Source organism: Hibiscus syriacus, unplaced genomic scaffold, assembly GCF_006381635.1.
Source record: "Hibiscus syriacus cultivar Baekdansim isolate YM2019G1 unplaced genomic scaffold, ASM638163v2 tig00111213_pilon, whole genome shotgun sequence".
In the NCBI taxonomy this organism is placed as follows: domain Eukaryota; kingdom Viridiplantae; phylum Streptophyta; class Magnoliopsida; order Malvales; family Malvaceae; genus Hibiscus; species Hibiscus syriacus.
Window position 1 is genome coordinate 6728812 of NW_024063022.1, and position 17330 is coordinate 6746141.

At 36.9% G+C, this 17330-nt stretch overlaps 1 protein-coding gene and 1 pseudogene across 2 annotated transcripts; one reads left to right on the top strand and one right to left on the bottom strand.

Annotated features, from left to right (window-relative positions):
- Positions 1-310: 310 nt before the first annotated feature.
- Positions 311-3266, bottom strand: LOC120156158 (annotated as a pseudogene).
- Positions 3267-9565: 6299 nt separating this feature from the next.
- LOC120156182 (beta-hexosaminidase 1-like) lies at positions 9566-15204 on the top strand. Of its 2 annotated transcripts, none has more exons than XM_039167582.1 (16): positions 9566-9985; positions 10067-10150; positions 10605-10640; positions 10945-11056; positions 11163-11233; positions 11359-11489; positions 12039-12055; positions 12233-12281; positions 12511-12611; positions 13417-13476; positions 13915-13948; positions 14084-14182; positions 14259-14318; positions 14428-14678; positions 14768-14993; positions 15025-15204. In XM_039167582.1, exons 1-15 carry the CDS (start codon positions 9608-9610, stop codon positions 14935-14937), a joined length of 1653 nt encoding a protein of 550 aa, XP_039023513.1. In that variant the 5' UTR covers positions 9566-9607; the 3' UTR covers positions 14938-14993; positions 15025-15204. The 2 variants fall into 2 exon arrangements, with proteins under 2 accessions (XP_039023513.1, XP_039023515.1); XM_039167584.1 differs by having other exon boundaries at positions 11407-11489.
- The last annotated feature ends 2126 nt before the right edge of the window (positions 15205-17330 follow it).

Consider the following 17330-nt stretch of genomic DNA (forward strand, 5'->3'; position numbering starts at 1 on the left):
ACCTCAAATGTGTTGAACATTTGCAGGCGATTTTTTCCCGGGAATCCTTCCTGAAGACGCAGGCCGCGAAGGAACACTTGATCGGATGGGGCGAAGGTCCATGCATGACCATAGGTGTTTCATTGTTTCAGAACATATAAGCAATGGAGTGTGTGTGAGGCTATGGCAAAGACCAGATGAACTAGCTGTTCCAGTCATCTAATCTATGTAGTACATGATCCATGCTGTTATTATTCAGTAAATTTTGTTTTCCTTCGACGGATCTGATGGTTTGGGAGGTTACTAATATTTACCAACCAAGTTTAATATTTACCATAAAGTTAAATTTGCTTCCATAAAGCTCAATTCTCCAAGCATACACAACTTACATTATTTGTTGGTGAGGGGGACAGAAGAAGAAGAATAAGAAAACCATACAAAACAGAAAACATAACATGAATCATCCTAGGGTTTTATGTGTCTACAAGGCGTGTGCCTGTGCATGCTCAGGTTTGTGACTGAATTCAATCCAGATGAACAAATGCACGCTCTATCTCATGCAGCAACTCCAGCTTCTCCTGCAGTGATTCTCCAATGTCATGCGCTTCTTGCAATGCCATGTTTGCTGGTAGAACGATGTCGACCTCCACGAAGTAGTGAGACCCGAAGGTGTAGGCTCGACGGTATCGATATGTCTATGGCCTTGTGGTGGTTCCACACAGGTATGTCAGTTTCTGAAGATACTCGGGTGCTGCTGATCTTCCCACCAATGAGTTCACGTTCTCTAATACCGTCATCGACCATGTCCGGATAGTGTACAGAGCTAGCTGCATTGTTCAAGTTTATCTCAATGAGTCATAAAAACGTGTAACGTTTCTTCGGTTTCTTAATGATTGTCGATATGGTCATCGACCAAAGGAACATTACTATTTATTATCCATACCACTAGCTGACCATCAAGTGCAATAAAAACTAAAACTGGAAAGAGAAAAAGGCGAAGGCACCGGATGCGAGAGAAGATTTTTACTTACGATGATTGCTCCAACAGGGTCCATCCAATCGTCAATGTAATTAGCGAGTAGTACAGCAACGAGGCCGATGATGTTTGTGATAACATCAAAGAAAATGATCCTGGGCATAAGCTTGACGATTTCATTGTAAAGGTGCGACAATAAAGCATGAGGAGAAGCTTTACCAGGGTCACTCAAGCATAATTCCAACAACCCAACTCTCTTGTTCTTTCGTCAAGCTGAATTCATTCTCCTGGGAAAACAAAGGAAGACGCCATTCATTTGAACATACAAAGCGTCATCACAAAAAACTGTTTAAGATCCCTGAATGGAGAAGAGAACTTCAATGCATAATCATAGTTAACTCACATTTGAAACCATGGTTCGTACCGACTCCAAGATTATCTGCAGTCCAAGAGTTGCCATGACAGAGGCAAAAACAAGGATACCCGCAGAAAATTTACCAGTTTTTAAGTTTCAATGTTATTAGGTTTCAACAGTTCAAAACAGTAACGTCTTTTTTTTTTTTTGATAGGAATAAGAGGCCTCATTAAAGTTTTCAATGTTATTAGGTTTCAACAGTTCAAAACAGTAACTCGTCTTTTTTTTTTTTTGATAGGAATAAGATGCCTCATTAAAAACCTCCCTCATAGTGGTCTTCTGCCCTAAAACTAGGACCAACTAGCGGAAGGAGGAAAAGAGTGCATCAATTTATTGATAATAAACCAAATACATAAGGCTTAAAACAGTCTTGCAAACTACATAAACTTAAAAACAGTCCTGGGGTACTTTGCTCTTAAGGCTTACAAACCTGCCTAAGCAACGACAAAAATTACCCAATTCCTTCCTTTGCTAACTTATCGGCCTCACAGTTACACCATCTAGGAATCCACCTAACAAAAGCCTGAATAGCAGAAACAATAGACACAATTTCCTTGACAAAGTTTGACAGAAAAGCAGGTGTAAGAGCTTGGTTTGCTATCTTTGAATCGCTTTCAATAATTAGTCTGCCCTTCGAAGCCCATTGTGATAAAACAAATAGATCAATTCCTTTTTTGATAGCCTTCAGCTCTGCTAGGATTGTAGGATAAGGACCGACACTTTCTGAAAAAGAGAAAAGAATATCCCGATTCCAATCTCTGAGAATACCCCATATTCCAGCATACATACCAACCGTACTAACAGCCCCATCCACGTTCACTTAAAAAATCCACTGGAAGAGGACTCCAACAAATCGCCCTCCTATTCATGTCTATGTACTCTGTTAGATTATCAGCCAAAGAAAGGTCAGCAATTAAAGAATCCACCTGAATAGGGATAAGTGGATATTTTGCCAAATACCATTTGGCTAACCTTAACCGAACAGTGAAAAACAATGATAATCTATCCAACTTCTTTTCCTCAAAAATGATCTCATTTCTAATCTTCCATATTGACCAAAAGACTGCCCCCGGAATAAACTTCCACATAGCAGATTTAGAATTCACATCAGCCCAAGAACTAAGCAGCGAAGGAGGGTCTGGCGAGTAACTCGTCTTTTTATGTTCTACATCTGTTTTACCATCCATGTTTCGGGTTTGTGACTGCCGCATCCAACAATGGAATCTCTAAGGTTTGAGCACGAGTTCTCTACTTGAGGTGCAATATATCGTACCATTTCATCCGACATTGGACTTTTACAAATAGAACAAAGACAATGTTTCCCATTCCATGTGTTTCGAGGTGGGGGTGGTGAACAAGGGTACTTCCAGAAAATGAAGAGTTGGGAGCAACATAGGAAACGTGATTAGTTGATCACGCCCTAACACTAATCAAGGAACTAATACACAAGAGGTATGGCAAGAATACTGACCAAAGGCTGCATTCTTTTTCTTTTCCAATCGATATTGATACGGGTTTGGTGTTGACATGGAGAATGCAGTAAACCAGAGGATAAATCCAGACAGAAGATCAAGAAGAGAGTCCAATGTGGATGCAATTATAGCTAAGGAGCCACTTCTGACAGAAGCATAAACTTTAGCAGCGAAAAGAACCATGTTTGCGATATTGGAAATTCTAATGGCTAACGTCTCGCTTCTAGCCAAATCTTCCCTCTCTTCCTGCCAACCACAAGAACAAAGTTCAGTCTACCACTACTTTAAATACAGTTAATCTTGTATCTATAGAGAATGATTCAAACCTTCGTCATCCCCGGGATAAAACCACGCTCAGCTAAGGCATCCATCTCATTGAAACCCTCGGCATTTCTACCTGTTGCTGATAGTATTCAGCCAAGTTGTCTGGACCTGATATCGTCAAAGAGACCATTTAGGTGACACTATAACTCCATTTTGTTCATTTGCAATGGGTGTCGATAAATGAATAATTCAGCATCTGTTGCACATTCACCAAAGAACATTGTTTAAAACGGCGCTCAGACTACAAACTAAGCTACGCATAAAAGCTTCGGTTCCGACTAAAGATTTGTCCACTAGCCTGGTTTTCCACTCACAGCAAAACTATTATGTACAGAAAGGTAAAGAACGAGTTAGTTCACGAAACATGAATGGTATAAGAAAAAGTAAGATAACAAAGAACATAAAGTTTCAAAAAAGAAAAAGAAACACGAAATAAACCCCATATACACGTTTAATTCGAAATAGCTAAAGTATATTGTTCCTTCCAAAGTGGAGCTAAAGAAAACAAAGTCCTATATATTTCATAACTTCAATACATATACTTTAAAGAAAAATCGACAAACAATTCATTCATAGTATACAGAAGCAGATTAGCTTTTTTCTGGAAATCAACTAACAAACTTCGGTTTCACTCTATCAAGAAAGCTAGCAATCTTTACTCTTGGAAAAGTTCAAACTCGAACTCTCGACGAGATCAAATAACATGAAGAACGGGAATTAACATAACATAAACCCAAAAAGAGTGCAAATCCAATCATGAATCTTCACTTGATCAGAAAATAAGAAAGCTTTTCACCATAATTTCCTTACAAAACATCAAATTATGCAACCCCATATCAAAAACAACATAAAATACATAATTCACATACCTCCTTGAAGAAAAACCCAGGAAAGTTTAACAGTTCTTTTGGTTAATAAAACCATGTTAGAGCTCACATTTAAAGACCAAAAAAAGAACAATCCTTTCACTTAAAATAACCCATATTGATGCCAAAAACACTGAAAAGTAACTTAAACACATAATAGCCATTCAGAGGGAATAAATGAAAGGTAATTTCATAGCAAAGCTCGACAAGAATCGAATATTGATTATGAAACCTAAATTAAATAAATCCCAGATACCCAACAAACATTGAAGGAAATAAACAGAACATTACACCCATTTAAGTAAATTCACAAACTAGCATAAAAAAAAACAAGAGTATTGCACTTATTAAACAAAATACACAAGATCCAGATACCCAATGGAAAACTATGAATATCAATCAGTATATTACTGATTTATGAACCAAATAAGGGTATATTAATAGTAAATTAAAACATTTTTAACTAATAGGATGATGAAGAAGAAGGTTGAAAATTACCCAAGACCCCAAGGCATCAGGAGGCTGCGAGGAGGCTTTTTGTCTCTGTTCAGGAGATAACTGGAAACCATCGAGTTCAACCGCCATGACCGGTCACCTTTGCTCTGATGTGGCAACAGCGCCAGCTCTTCGTCGGTTTCACGCACACCGTCTCTACCATTGTCCCGTTCCACCGCTCCGAAGCTAAAACAGTACCCCAAAGAAAACTCGAGAATCGTTTTTCTAACTCCGTTTGCTTATTTCAGTTTGAGCAAGGGGCATGGGTTGGAAATTAGATGAAACGAGGAGGGTATTTCGGTAATGTCGACTGACTGAATGCCGGGAAAGCTGGGTGGGTGAGTTGAAGGGATAGATTTATAAAGAGGTCAAGTTCAGATTTGGGAATTGGGAGCGAAACGTGGACGGTCGAGATGGTGTAAAAATGAATCAATCATTTGAGACCAAAAAGATCCGAGCCACGTGATTCTGGTGGCATCTAGTGATGAAATTGTTGACCTTGAGCCGCATTATCCAGAACAGAAATGAAAGTATCCCATCTATGGATTTCCCATGACAGCAAAGGACGTCTGCATTCTATATTCCCATGAGGAATTTCTCACAAGAACACAGCGAATTAGACGATCATCGTCGTATCTGTATTTTGCTATCATGACTTTCCCCACAAGCTGTCAGTCTAAGTTCCGAACCTCCACACCCACTTAGCCAGTCCCAAGACCACCTTGTGATTTAGGCCTGCATATCTTATCCCAACTTAGCCAATGGATACGTCTCCCACTGGATGAACCCCATAGGAAGTTGCTATGATGCTATTAAGTTTCTTGGCAATGTTCATCGGTACCTGAAATAAGGAAAGATAGTACATAGGTAAACCGAGATATATGAGAGGAAGAGACTCCCACCTACACCTAATCATCTCTGCCCATTCAACAATACTCTCATCATCCAGTTTGACTCCGTACAGCTTCGACTTGCTCTGGTTAAGGCTGAGACCCGATACGGCTTCGAATATTCTGAGGATTCTTTTGGTATTTATCATGGACTCTTTATTACCATCCATAAACAAAATCAGATCATCGGCAAACTGGATATGAGACATGATCATCTCCCTACCTCCGACCCTTACACCCTTAATGAAGCTTCTGTCGATAGCTTTTTTAATTAACCCGCTTAAGGCTTCTCCCACTATATTGAACAAAAATGGAGATAAGGGGCAGCCCTGCCTTAAGCCTCTCTTGATGTTGAATTTTCCGGTGGGATACCCATTAACCAAGACCGACATAGATGCTGTGGAAATACAGAGCTTCATCCACTTCCTCCATCTGAGCCGAAACCCATTTTTCCCAAGATGAAGTCAAGGAATACCCAATCTACAGCATCGTACGCCTTCCTGAAATCGGCTTTGAATACAATCGCTTTTTCTTTTCTACGCCGAAGATCATCGATCAACTCACTCGCAATGAGCACACAATAAAAAATTTGTTTCCCAGCTGAGAACGCAATAAAAAAGATTATGGTTTAGTCACGTGTATTATCGATTTGTTATATTTGGTCACTGTGTTATTGAATGTTTGTTGTTGCATAGTTGATCGTTAATAGGGACGAGCATGGGTAGGTTGAATTTTTGGTACTCCGACTCGAAAATATATCACTTTCACTCAATTCGAATCTGATCTAATTTTTTAGATAAAATCCGAATCCAACCCGAGCATAACTTTAAATAATATATCGAGGGGTATTATTATAATTATTCTTAAATATATAAGGTAAAATTAAAAAAAAATCGGGTGGGGTTAGGTCGAATATTTTCACCCTAAACCCAAACTCAACCCGAACAACAACAACAAAAACTTATTCCCATATGTAATGGGGTAAGGGGAGGTAGGGTAGTAGGCTGCTCCCAACGTCAGGTTGAGAGCAGCTTCCGTGGAAGACCTCCGACAGTCAGAAAATTAAAAAAAATATAAAATACAATGTATGTATAAATAAATAAATAAATACATAGTTGAACAGTCTTCATATGCAGTCTACATATGCGTGTCTATAATGGGAAGTAATCCCTGCAAATAAATATCTGCGTAAAAATCTCTGCATATAGACAGAAACGTAAGCCCAGGCTAAATTTAAAAAGAGGAAACATGAAGAGAAAGATACACAGTAGTCAACGATAGCAAGTTACGAGAAGAAATAAAGTCAAATGGGTTAAAACCTAAACTAAGGTTACACTACTCCCAAACCCGACCTCATTTTTTTAAAATCTGACCCAATTTAGTCAGATCAGTTCGAAACCTGTCGGGTTCGGATCTTATGCACATCTTTAATCGTTAACTACCAGTTTTCATCCAAAATAAATATTTTTTATCGAAATTAAAACATTAAACGTTAAATTGCTTAGAAAAAATAATAAAAGGCAAAGAGGTTATTCAAGCAAAATAATATATATTTCAAGTATTTGTATTTTTTGTGTGTAAAATTCATTTTTTTCATCATTTGAAATTTTTAAATGGCTTAATAATAAAATAAGTGTTTAAAATATACATTTTTTTCCAAATAGATGTCTAAATTTGAAACATCCAAGTACCTAACGTTATAACTGCCGTTAAATCTCTCCGTACATTCTGATAATTTTAAAAAAATAATAAAAAAGTTGTTATATTTATAAAAAATCATAAGTTTTCTTAAATAACAAAAAAGCTCAAATCCCTAACTATAACTCGCTGACGTCGCCCTTGTCGGCCATGACTACTGATGTCGACGCAGTCCCTACCATCTTCCTAATCATATGTCGCTATAATTGTCGTTGATTGGTCATCAAGATCGTGTGGGGTCGTAATTTTCAGCATAAGGTTCACGGGTATAAACGTCGATTGGTTGCGATTTTATATTGTTATTGATTGTTGGGGGATGTCAGGTCAGGTGGAGCTTCGTCGACAGCAAAACGTACTGGCCGACGTGGGTTTAGGGATTGAAATGAGGGTTTTTTTAAAATTTTGGGGGTTTTTCAAAGTATTTCAGAAATTTTGTGTTTTTAAAATATAATTTTATTTTTTAAATTTGAAATAATTTTTTTAAAAATTGAATTAAAGGTATTTGTTAAAATCGAATTAAATGAAAATAAATATCACTTGATAATTTAATTGCGCGATTTTAAAGATAAGTACTTAGACTACAAATTTAGATAAAAAATCTGAATTTAATACAAATAATATATTAGTTAAACATTTCTTTTTATAATATTTAGGTAAATTATAAGATTGGGTCCCTTTTATTTTAATATTTCAATTTTGATCATCTATTTTTTAAAAAATGCATTTTAATCACTTATATTATCAATTTGTTATATTTTAAAAAATATTTTTTCACTAGCATGAAATTCTTTTAATCGTTGAGTCCATCATTTGACAAGATTCAATATTGTTCTGAGTTTAGAGTAAAACTAATTTTTTTTGTTACCTTTTTAGGATAATTAGACGAAGAAAAATCAAAGGTTCAGATTAATAGTAGAAAATGAAAAGATATTCAATGAAAAAATAAGTTAATCTCAACCTTTGATTTTCCTTCATCTAAGTATTCTAAAATGTGTAAAACTAAAAAATTTACGCTAGATAAGTGGATCCTAATGCTTACGCCCGATTCACTGCCTACATGCCCTTTACGGCCAGTCATTCCGAAGAACACTTGCCCCCCGTCTTATCGCGGCTGCTGGCACTAGGGATGGGTATGGGTCAGGTTTGGGCCAACCCGACCGGACCCGAAAATTTTATATCCTTCACCGACCTGACCCGACCCGAAAAATATATACCTTCCACCCGACCCGACCCGAAATAATAATAATAAAATATTATTTTTATTAAATAAAAACAGTGATTTAATTAGAAAAAATAATATATAGAGGGGTATTATTGTAATTATTCCTAAATATATAAGGTAAAATTATATTTTTTTCAGGTCGGGTATTTTTCATCCTAAACCCGAATCAGACCCGACCCCGATTTTTTAATACCCCATCTCTCTATTTATTTTTAATTAAGTCTTATTTTATATTAGTCGAATCAAATTATATTTATACTCTTAAAATTCGAGTCGGGTGGAAATCAGATAGAATGATTATATTTTTCAGGCCAGTTTGACAAAAAACTTAACCCAATCTAACTTGTTGCCATCCCTAAACTCCACCTATAATTATTTAATATATTTTTAAAAATAACATTAGTTACATAAAATTATATTTTTATTAAAATAAATAAATAATATTTACACGCTATCATTTTGGGTGACATTTTATATGCCATACATTGTTTTAGGTGACATAATATATAACTTACCGTCACTTTAGATAACATGACACACGACATTATTACTTTAGTGACATAACACTAGTTACATCATCACTTTATTGACATGATACATGCATATCATCAATTAAACACTTGTGTGTTGATTGTTAATCAATTAATGATTTTCATCCTACAAAAGTTATTTTGACAAAAAATAAATAAAAAATTAAGGGTTGGGACGCTAAGAAAAAGAATAACGGGTGAACCCGTTGAGTGACTTCAGTGGTTGAAGGGAGTGTTGTTCTCTTTCAGGTCGTGTTTGAATAACTGTGTCCGGTGTGTGTGCATTGTCAATGACTTAGAAAAATTATGAATATATATATTATCTTGTAATTATCATAAAATATTAAAATAAATAAAAATAAAATAATTATTTGTAAAAATGTAAGAGGCTAATTTGTTATTATGCCAATTTAAAATTATTTAGATTATCTTTCAAATTAAACTTTAAAAAATATTACATCAAATTAAAATTGATGGACTAAATCTCAAATCTTACCATAATAAAAGAGTCAAAACCAAATTTGACCAAAAAATAAAATATTGCATCATATGAAAACATCTCACGAGTCACACAATGACGCGTACACGAATCGGACACAAATATAGTGTTCCGAGATCTACTCTGGGCCATTAACTATAAAAACAGAAACATGTAAAGCAAATCCCAACCCTTCTCCCCTGAATCTGTGTGAAAGAAAATAAAAATTCAGTCTTGAAAAAAGAGAAAAAAAAGAACAAAAATGTTGCATTTGTGTGAAAAACCCCATTTCGGATGCAGTTGCTTGATGTTCTTAGTTTGGGGTTTTCAGCTTCTGGGTTTAAATCATGGGTTTGGGGTAAATTCAGGGTTTCATCTGAATCGGTCATTGACATACATATGGCCATTGCCGTATGAGCTTACCTCAGGCAATGAAACTTTGACTGTGAACCCAGCTCTGTCTTTGTCTATCATTGGACGTGGAGGGAACTTCAAGATTTTGAGGGAAGGGTTTAGGAGATACAAGAAGATTATATTTAGTTTTACTTATGGGGTTCCGGTTTCGAAGAATTCGAGACGGATAAGATCGATATTCGATATTAGTGAATTGAGGATCATTGTGAATTCAGATAGTGATGAGGTAAGTTGGAAACCCCTTTTTCCTGTAAATTGATTAAGGGTTTGTCTTTTTTTTATGCTTGTTTCGGTCTAATTATGGCAGCTCAAGTTGGGTGTGGATGAGAGTTATACTTTGTTCATCCAAAAGGGTGAAGGGAAGTCTATTGCTTGGGAGACTACAATTGAGGTAAAGTTTGATACTTGTTAGTTTTTTATAACTGATTCTTAGTTTTGGATTGATTATGCTGCAATTTTGTTTTATGTGTCGCTAATTTTCGATTATCGGTGCTTATTGCTTAAAGTCTTGTGGAACTAGTTTATTGGAACTCCTAGGAGTGAGTAAGTGATCAAGATATTCTTAGCTTGATTAATGTTTTTGATTTGAATTAACCTTATGAAATGATTGAATAACAGTTATGCATGCATTCTATTGATGTGCATTGGCTTATCGACTGTGATCCCCCCATGACCGGGATAATGTTTGCGAATGCTTGGTTTTGAACCTTTTTTTCAATTTTCAAGTGTAAAATTCGTATCTATAGAGTAAATGTAGTATGAAAACTGTTTCTGAAGTTCAGTTTGCATTAAATAAAAGTGTGACGATGGCTGATATTCACGTCTCTCTTCCTTCTTTTTGGCAGGCAAGTACCATTTACGGTGCGTTAAGAGCGTTGGAGGTATGCGGTCAATCATTTACTCGAAAACTGAACTGGTTATTACATGATACATTGTATGTGTATGTAATGATTGAGGGTATTGTTCGGATTTACAAGTTAAGGAGTCAAAAGCATACCTGTAAATGGTTCAAAGGCTCTATATTCTTCTTAAAACGTCTCTATACGACCATTCTTGTTTATTGCCGATGTTTATGACTGTCTTTTATCTTTTGCCGCTCTTTAAAGCAAATACATATCTTGTGATTCATTGGATAGGAATCCTATGATGTCTCGTCCCTCATTCTTCTCTTTTATAATATTCCAGACATTCAGCCAATTGTGTGCTTTTGATTATACATCTAAATCAGTGCAAATATTCAGAGCCCCGTGGTACATCAAAGATAAACCGAGGTTTGCATATCGTGGGCTTTTGCTCGGTAAGCCTCTCTTGTATTTGTAGCCAAAAAGTTACCGATTTTACTTCTTTTACGTAACAACCTATAGAATAGAAGTTGACACTATTGAATATGCAATCTGTTACAGACACATCAAGGCACCATTTTCCGGTTGATGTCATTAAGTCGATAATGGAATCCATGTCTTATGCTAAACTCGTAAGAAATGTTACTAGCCCCTATTTTTTGTCAGTCTGGAATATCGCAGATGGAATTCATTTGAGTCCTTGCAAGATTATAATGGTGTCTTTATTTCTCTGGATCTTTTACATTCAATTCAGTAGAATGTTCTTCATTGGCACATCATAGATGGCCAGGCGTTTCCTCTCGAGGTACCTTCTTATCCAAAACTGTGGAATGGTGCTTACTCAAAATGGGAGCGATATACTGTTGAGGATGTGCGTCAAATTGTTAGGTACGATTGTATAAATCTGAGATAATTTCTCTCCTACAAAACTTATAAGCTCTATTGGTTTTTATGCTGTTTATGTCCATCCCCCAAATTGAAAATCAATTGCAAAAGCTGTCGAAAATCGACGTCTTCTGTCCTATGAACTTTGAACAGATTAAATTCAGTGTATTAATCAAAGAAAATATCTCGAACTATATGTTTGAAAACTGCAGGGAAGTGTTATTGTTATGTTGTCAGCTTCGATTAAAGTGGTTAAAAGGAACCATGTTGTAAGGCACTAGCACTAAAAGAAGCGAACGATAACAATAGATTTAGCCTTTTCGAGAAAAATAGACAAAGTAGAATGCTTTCCACGAATAAAATTATTGTCTTCTGTACTGCAGCAATTTAGAGTTATTGTTTATCGGCTCTATATATCTATGCTTCACTGTTTGTTGCTTCTTGTTGTTTCGTTTTTCCTTTCTGAAGTTCTTTTTTCGGCATTTATTCTTCTTACATAGACATGGCCTAATTGGTGCATTCTATTTCTTATTTTCATGTGCCAACGTGAAGATTTGCCAAAACGAGAGGTGAGATTGATCTTTCAAGTTTATCCGACACTTAAAACTAAATTTTGCGTAACTTAGACGTGACTTAATGGTAAAAACATGGTGCAATTTCATAAAAATAATGACATGAGCATGTACGAGTGTCGTGCCATATGCTGTTGGATAAATTTTCTTATTATTTGGCATGGTGTATTGAAGGCATCCATGTAATGGCAGAAGTGGATGTCCCTGGTCACGCAGAGTCATGGTAAGGTGCTTTCTTTTGCCATTTATTGTCTTCGGCTGACATGATATTATCCTATTGGCAGACTCGTTCGTGGAACCTTTTCCCCCGAGTTTATCCGTTTGTAAAATTCATCGTGTAGCAGTTGAAATCTTTTTTCATAATCTTGCAGTGAGAAAGAGTTTCTTGGCTAACAATCCATTTCTGTTTTATCGAAATATGTGCGACAAAACTGACCTTTTTTTTTCATTAGGGGAGCTGGCTATCCTGATCTATGGCCCCATACTTCCTGCAGAGAACCACTCGATGTTACGAAAAATTTTACTTTTGAATTGATTTCTGGGATTCTGTCAGGTAAAGCTCCACGAAAACCTTTCCCTTTGTCATACAAGTCATTTTCTGCAACCGTTCTAGTTTCAAGGATCAAGAGTGAATTTCAACATGCTCATCACAAGAGTTATGATGTTTACACTTATTGTTATGGTGTAAATCTTAACAAAGCAAGTTGGTTGATCATCGATTAGGTTGGTTCCGCTTAAGCTTAGATGGCTGGATTTTCAGTTTCCCGATTTGTAGAAATTGCAGTCCGTGGTTGAATCTTAAGGATCTTTACCGGAGTCAATTAGAAACTTTACATTTTGTTTGGAACAAAATTTCCATGGTTAACTTTTTTGAGCATGTAAGCTTCTTCTTTGGGCCTCGTTTTAGTGAAAAAAACGATAAAAGAATGTTCGAGTGTAACTAGAGATGCCAATGGATTCGGAAGTTAAATGTGTTTGCGAAACAATGTTGTTGTCAACTGTCAACATATCTAGTTAACCAACTAGAATCATATTATGCAGCACGACTTTAAAGGAGTTCGGTGATATAAATTTCGGTCTCGATCCAATTGCAGGTCTTGCATCCTCTAAATAAGAACAACTCCATGCTGAATCTTGATAATCTGAAACACTTTCTTTCTGTTAAGTTCCTTTTTTTCCGAAACTAATTGCCAAAATATGATCCAAATACTATGAAAACTGAAGGGAATTCATTCTTTGTACTTCTTTGAATTAGAATAATATGAATTTGAGAAAGTTTTCGATATCTACCGCCTGTCCTACCCTACAGATGCTCTGACAAGTGCTAATGGTATTTTATCTGAGTTTATCTTTTACAGAGATCCGAAATATTTTCCCGTTCGAGCTCTTCCACCTGGGTGGCGATGAGGTTAATACAGGTTGGTGGAGCTTTCTATTTGTCATCGCTTAGTTTAAACATGCAGAAGCCCTACATTTCAGGTTGAAAGCATATTTTTCACCGATTTTCTCATTTTGATTTCGAGCGCTATATGCTATTGTTCGGAACATATCGCCTTTGCATCCATGTGTGCGAAAGTACAGTATAATGATACAAATACGAGAGGAGAGGGGAAAATAAATCGGAACATATATATAAGTGCTTGTAAAGTCATTAAGAACATTCAGAGTCTCCTTTTTCTTTGAACTTTTAGATGGATAGATTCATTGGTGTCTCTGTCCTCATCGGTGGCACGGCATTTTAGCGATTAACCACGATATCTCTATTGTATGTTTAAAAATGTTGAATGAACAGTTCGATTTTTCGATATCAGACTTATTTTCTTAAATAGTTCTATGGACTTTTTTTGTTTTAACAGATTGCTGGAACAAAACACCCCATGTAAAGCAGTGGTACATGCTTTAATCTTCGAGTTGATCAACGTTTACTGCATATATGATGATTTGTGATCTTTTAAGTAACCGATAAATAGATCGGGACAAGTTGTGCCATCTTATAAACCATTAATCTGCTGAGGAAAATTGCAGGCTCGACGATAAGAAGATGGAGCCTAAGGATGCGTATAAATATTTCGTACTCAAGGCTCAAGAAATTGCAATCTCGAAAAGCTGGACCCCTGTCAACTGGTACATCTTCATCCATGCTCTAAAATTGCTGTTAATGTATAGAACAACTGAGGAATCTGGATGTTCTTAATCTCAGGGAAGAGACCTTCAACGCTTTTGCGAAGAGTCTTAATCCTCGAACGGTGGTGCATAACTGGTGAGTGTTATTTGTTAATCTGTAAGTTTCGACCGAAAAAGGTTCTCATACAACAGATGTTGTTGCATAGTATTCCGAGCATGAACGATTTTATGTGCTGCTGTGGTAGGTTGGGCCCCGGGGTTTGTCCGAAGGCTGTGGCGAAAGGATTCAAATGCATTTTCAGCAACCAACGTGTTTGGTATCTCGACCATCTCGACGTCAGTTGGGAGGAAGTGTACCATGCCGAGCCACTGGAAGGAATAAGTAACGAGTCCAAGAAAGAACTCGTTATCGGAGGAGAAGTTTGTATGTGGGGCGAGACAGTTGATACATCGAATGTTCAGCAAACGATATGGCCTCGAGCTGCAGCAGCAGCAGGTATTTTGACATCGTTTTCGTATTATTACCGAAATTTATGTTGCATTCGGGATACACCCTCACATTGTTTCCTTTTCGTCTTCCGATAGAACGCTTGTGGAGCACGGAAAAGGCATTATCTGCAGGAAATGATACCATACTGCATCGGTTACATTACTTCCGATGCCTATTGAACAGGCGCGGGGTTCAAGCGTCTCCGGTCGAGAATTATTATGCTCGACAAGATCCAGGTGGTCCGGGATCATGCTATTGGCAATAACTTCTATTTGCTTACTTGTGAGGTTGTTATAGTTTATCCAAAGCTGCTAGTATCTGCTCTTTATATATGTTGAAATACAATTCCCTTTTCACCTAGAGCATTTTCGAATAATCCACAGCCGTCCACTTCGTATTACGCAATCTCGGTTCGATGTTGCGATCATCAGCTTATACCTGCGGCTGCAAGAACATTCCCGGTATGCCGAACCGGTTATCATCTCCAGTATGCAAGCTCCGACATGTCTGCAACTTCTCCATATCAGTCTTCTCCAACATGTAGATAAATGTACCAATGCACCATGCTTAAAATAAATTACACTGGTGACCATTCTACTATTGCTCCCTTTTATTTCGATCACCGATATTTTGATTTCGTCAATGAGACCATTCGACTATTTAAATGGTTCAATAAAGTCACCTGCTGCTAAAATTTAACGGAGAGGATGACGTGACAGTTAAATTGTTTTATATAATTACACATTTAATCTATGTTATTTGTATATTCTATCGGTTTGGTCTGAATTTTATAAATTAAAATAAATTCAACCCTCAAATTAGATTGTGTTATGTATCATTGATATAATATATAAGTAATAGGGATAAAATGTGTAATTATACTAAAACTTTTAATTGTCGCGTCATTCTCTCCACTAAATTTTAACGGTGGGTGAATTGATTGAACCATATAAATAGTTGGATGATCTAATAAACGAGATTGAAGTATATATAAGTGGTCAAAATAAAAAAGAGCAATAGTTGAGTGGTCACCCGTGTAGTTGACCAAGGATTTATATAGGAGAAATCCAACCGGAACTGTTGTAAGGCTGCAAACAAGGAATCCTTGCTCAAACCTAAATCTTCTCCGAGTCAGGCAACCGGTGATGCTCCGCTCTTGTTGCCGAACATTCAATCATCGACGCGGGAAGGACTATATCGATGTTCGAGTAGTCGTATTGGATATACTTATGATTCCGATTGTGGTTTGTATTATACAAGCGATTCAAAAGCGAATTGCCTTTCATGCTTTAGGGTCATGAACCACCCCGCAATATTCGTGAGCCCGGTAAAGAAGGTTCGGACATCGTCGTCGTCGAATACGGCGAATGAGATCAGTTACCTGAGAGATGTGGTTACTTACAAAGTCACGGATGATCTGACGGTCACGCGACGTCGATAATTTCGAGCATCGTCAAGTTGAATTTGTTTGAAGTAAAACATGTCGGTGCATTGGAGGAGAGAGTGGTAAATGTTGGTATTGATGAGGTATGCTTGGATTTAGGGACGTGGCTGGGGGGCGCAAACTGCGCGACCGCGCAGGGCCCCCCAAAAAATGGGCCCCAAAAAAATATATAGTGGCGTTTTATCAATAAACGCCACTATAGATAGACCTATTGCGACGTTTTTTCAAAAAAACGCCACTATTATTGCGGCTTTATTGATAAAACGCCATTATAGATGGATTTATTGCGGCATTTGTCAAGAAAACGCCACTATTATTGCCCCGAAATCGAATATATCTAGAAAATAGGGACCCCTTTATACGAATTTGTACAGGACCCCCGAAAACTCTGCCACGGCCTTGCTTGGATTTATCCCGTTTCAAGTTATAAAGTTGGATACAGGTTTACACATGTTTGTGTGTTGTTTCTTTGTTTTAGGGTTTAGAGTTACTGAAGGCATCGTTGCAGTCTAAGACGGTGCTTATCGATGTATTCCATGGCAGATTCCCTTGGAAACCTCTACGAGAACATCGAAAACCTCAACGAAACTTAAAAAGTTGAGAATTATCGCTACACACAATTTTCTTAAGACATATTTTGATCATTCTTTAGTATAAGAGATCATTTGTCGTCTCTCTCTCATATTACAACAACTAATACAACTGTAGAGTTGTTCTCAATAAAAAGTTGATTGGGGTAAAGATTAAGATGATAAACTTTATTGAAAACGTGGAAGGGACAGAGGATTCGTATTAGAAACCCTATCATATATAGAGGAAGCAGCACCGTACATATCCGTTAGTAATTTCAATCAGTGGCCACCACAGTGAGCTTGAAGCTTCTGATCGATAGAGAAGAGCAAAGAGTTCTATTAGCCGAAGCCGGCAAAGATTTTGTTGATTTTCTCTTCATATACGCTCTAGAACGTATGGATCTTTTTGAATTAACTCATACAAGACGTTAATGGTTCCTGCTTGTGCAGCCTCTACCATCCTCCAGTCCGTAGCTGATAGGGGTAATAAATTTTGCAGGAAATTTTCAGACTACCGGAAACTGACAGAACTTTGCAAGAAAACACAAAGAAGAAAGAATCAGAAGACAATATAGACAGGGAAAGGGAACGTATTTGGCTAAGACACAAGAATCTAACCCCAGTTTCATACATGATTTGGAC

Coding starts and splice junctions, on each gene's coding strand:
- LOC120156182 (XM_039167582.1), top strand. CDS start 9,608: ATGTTGCATTTGTGTGAAAAACCCCATTTCGGATGCAGTTGCTTGATG. Junction 14,183..14,258: donor AGCTGGACCCCTGTCAACTG/GTACATCTTCAT, acceptor TCTTAATCTCAG/GGAAGAGACCTTCAACGCTT. Junction 14,319..14,427: donor CGAACGGTGGTGCATAACTG/GTGAGTGTTATT, acceptor CTGCTGTGGTAG/GTTGGGCCCCGGGGTTTGTC.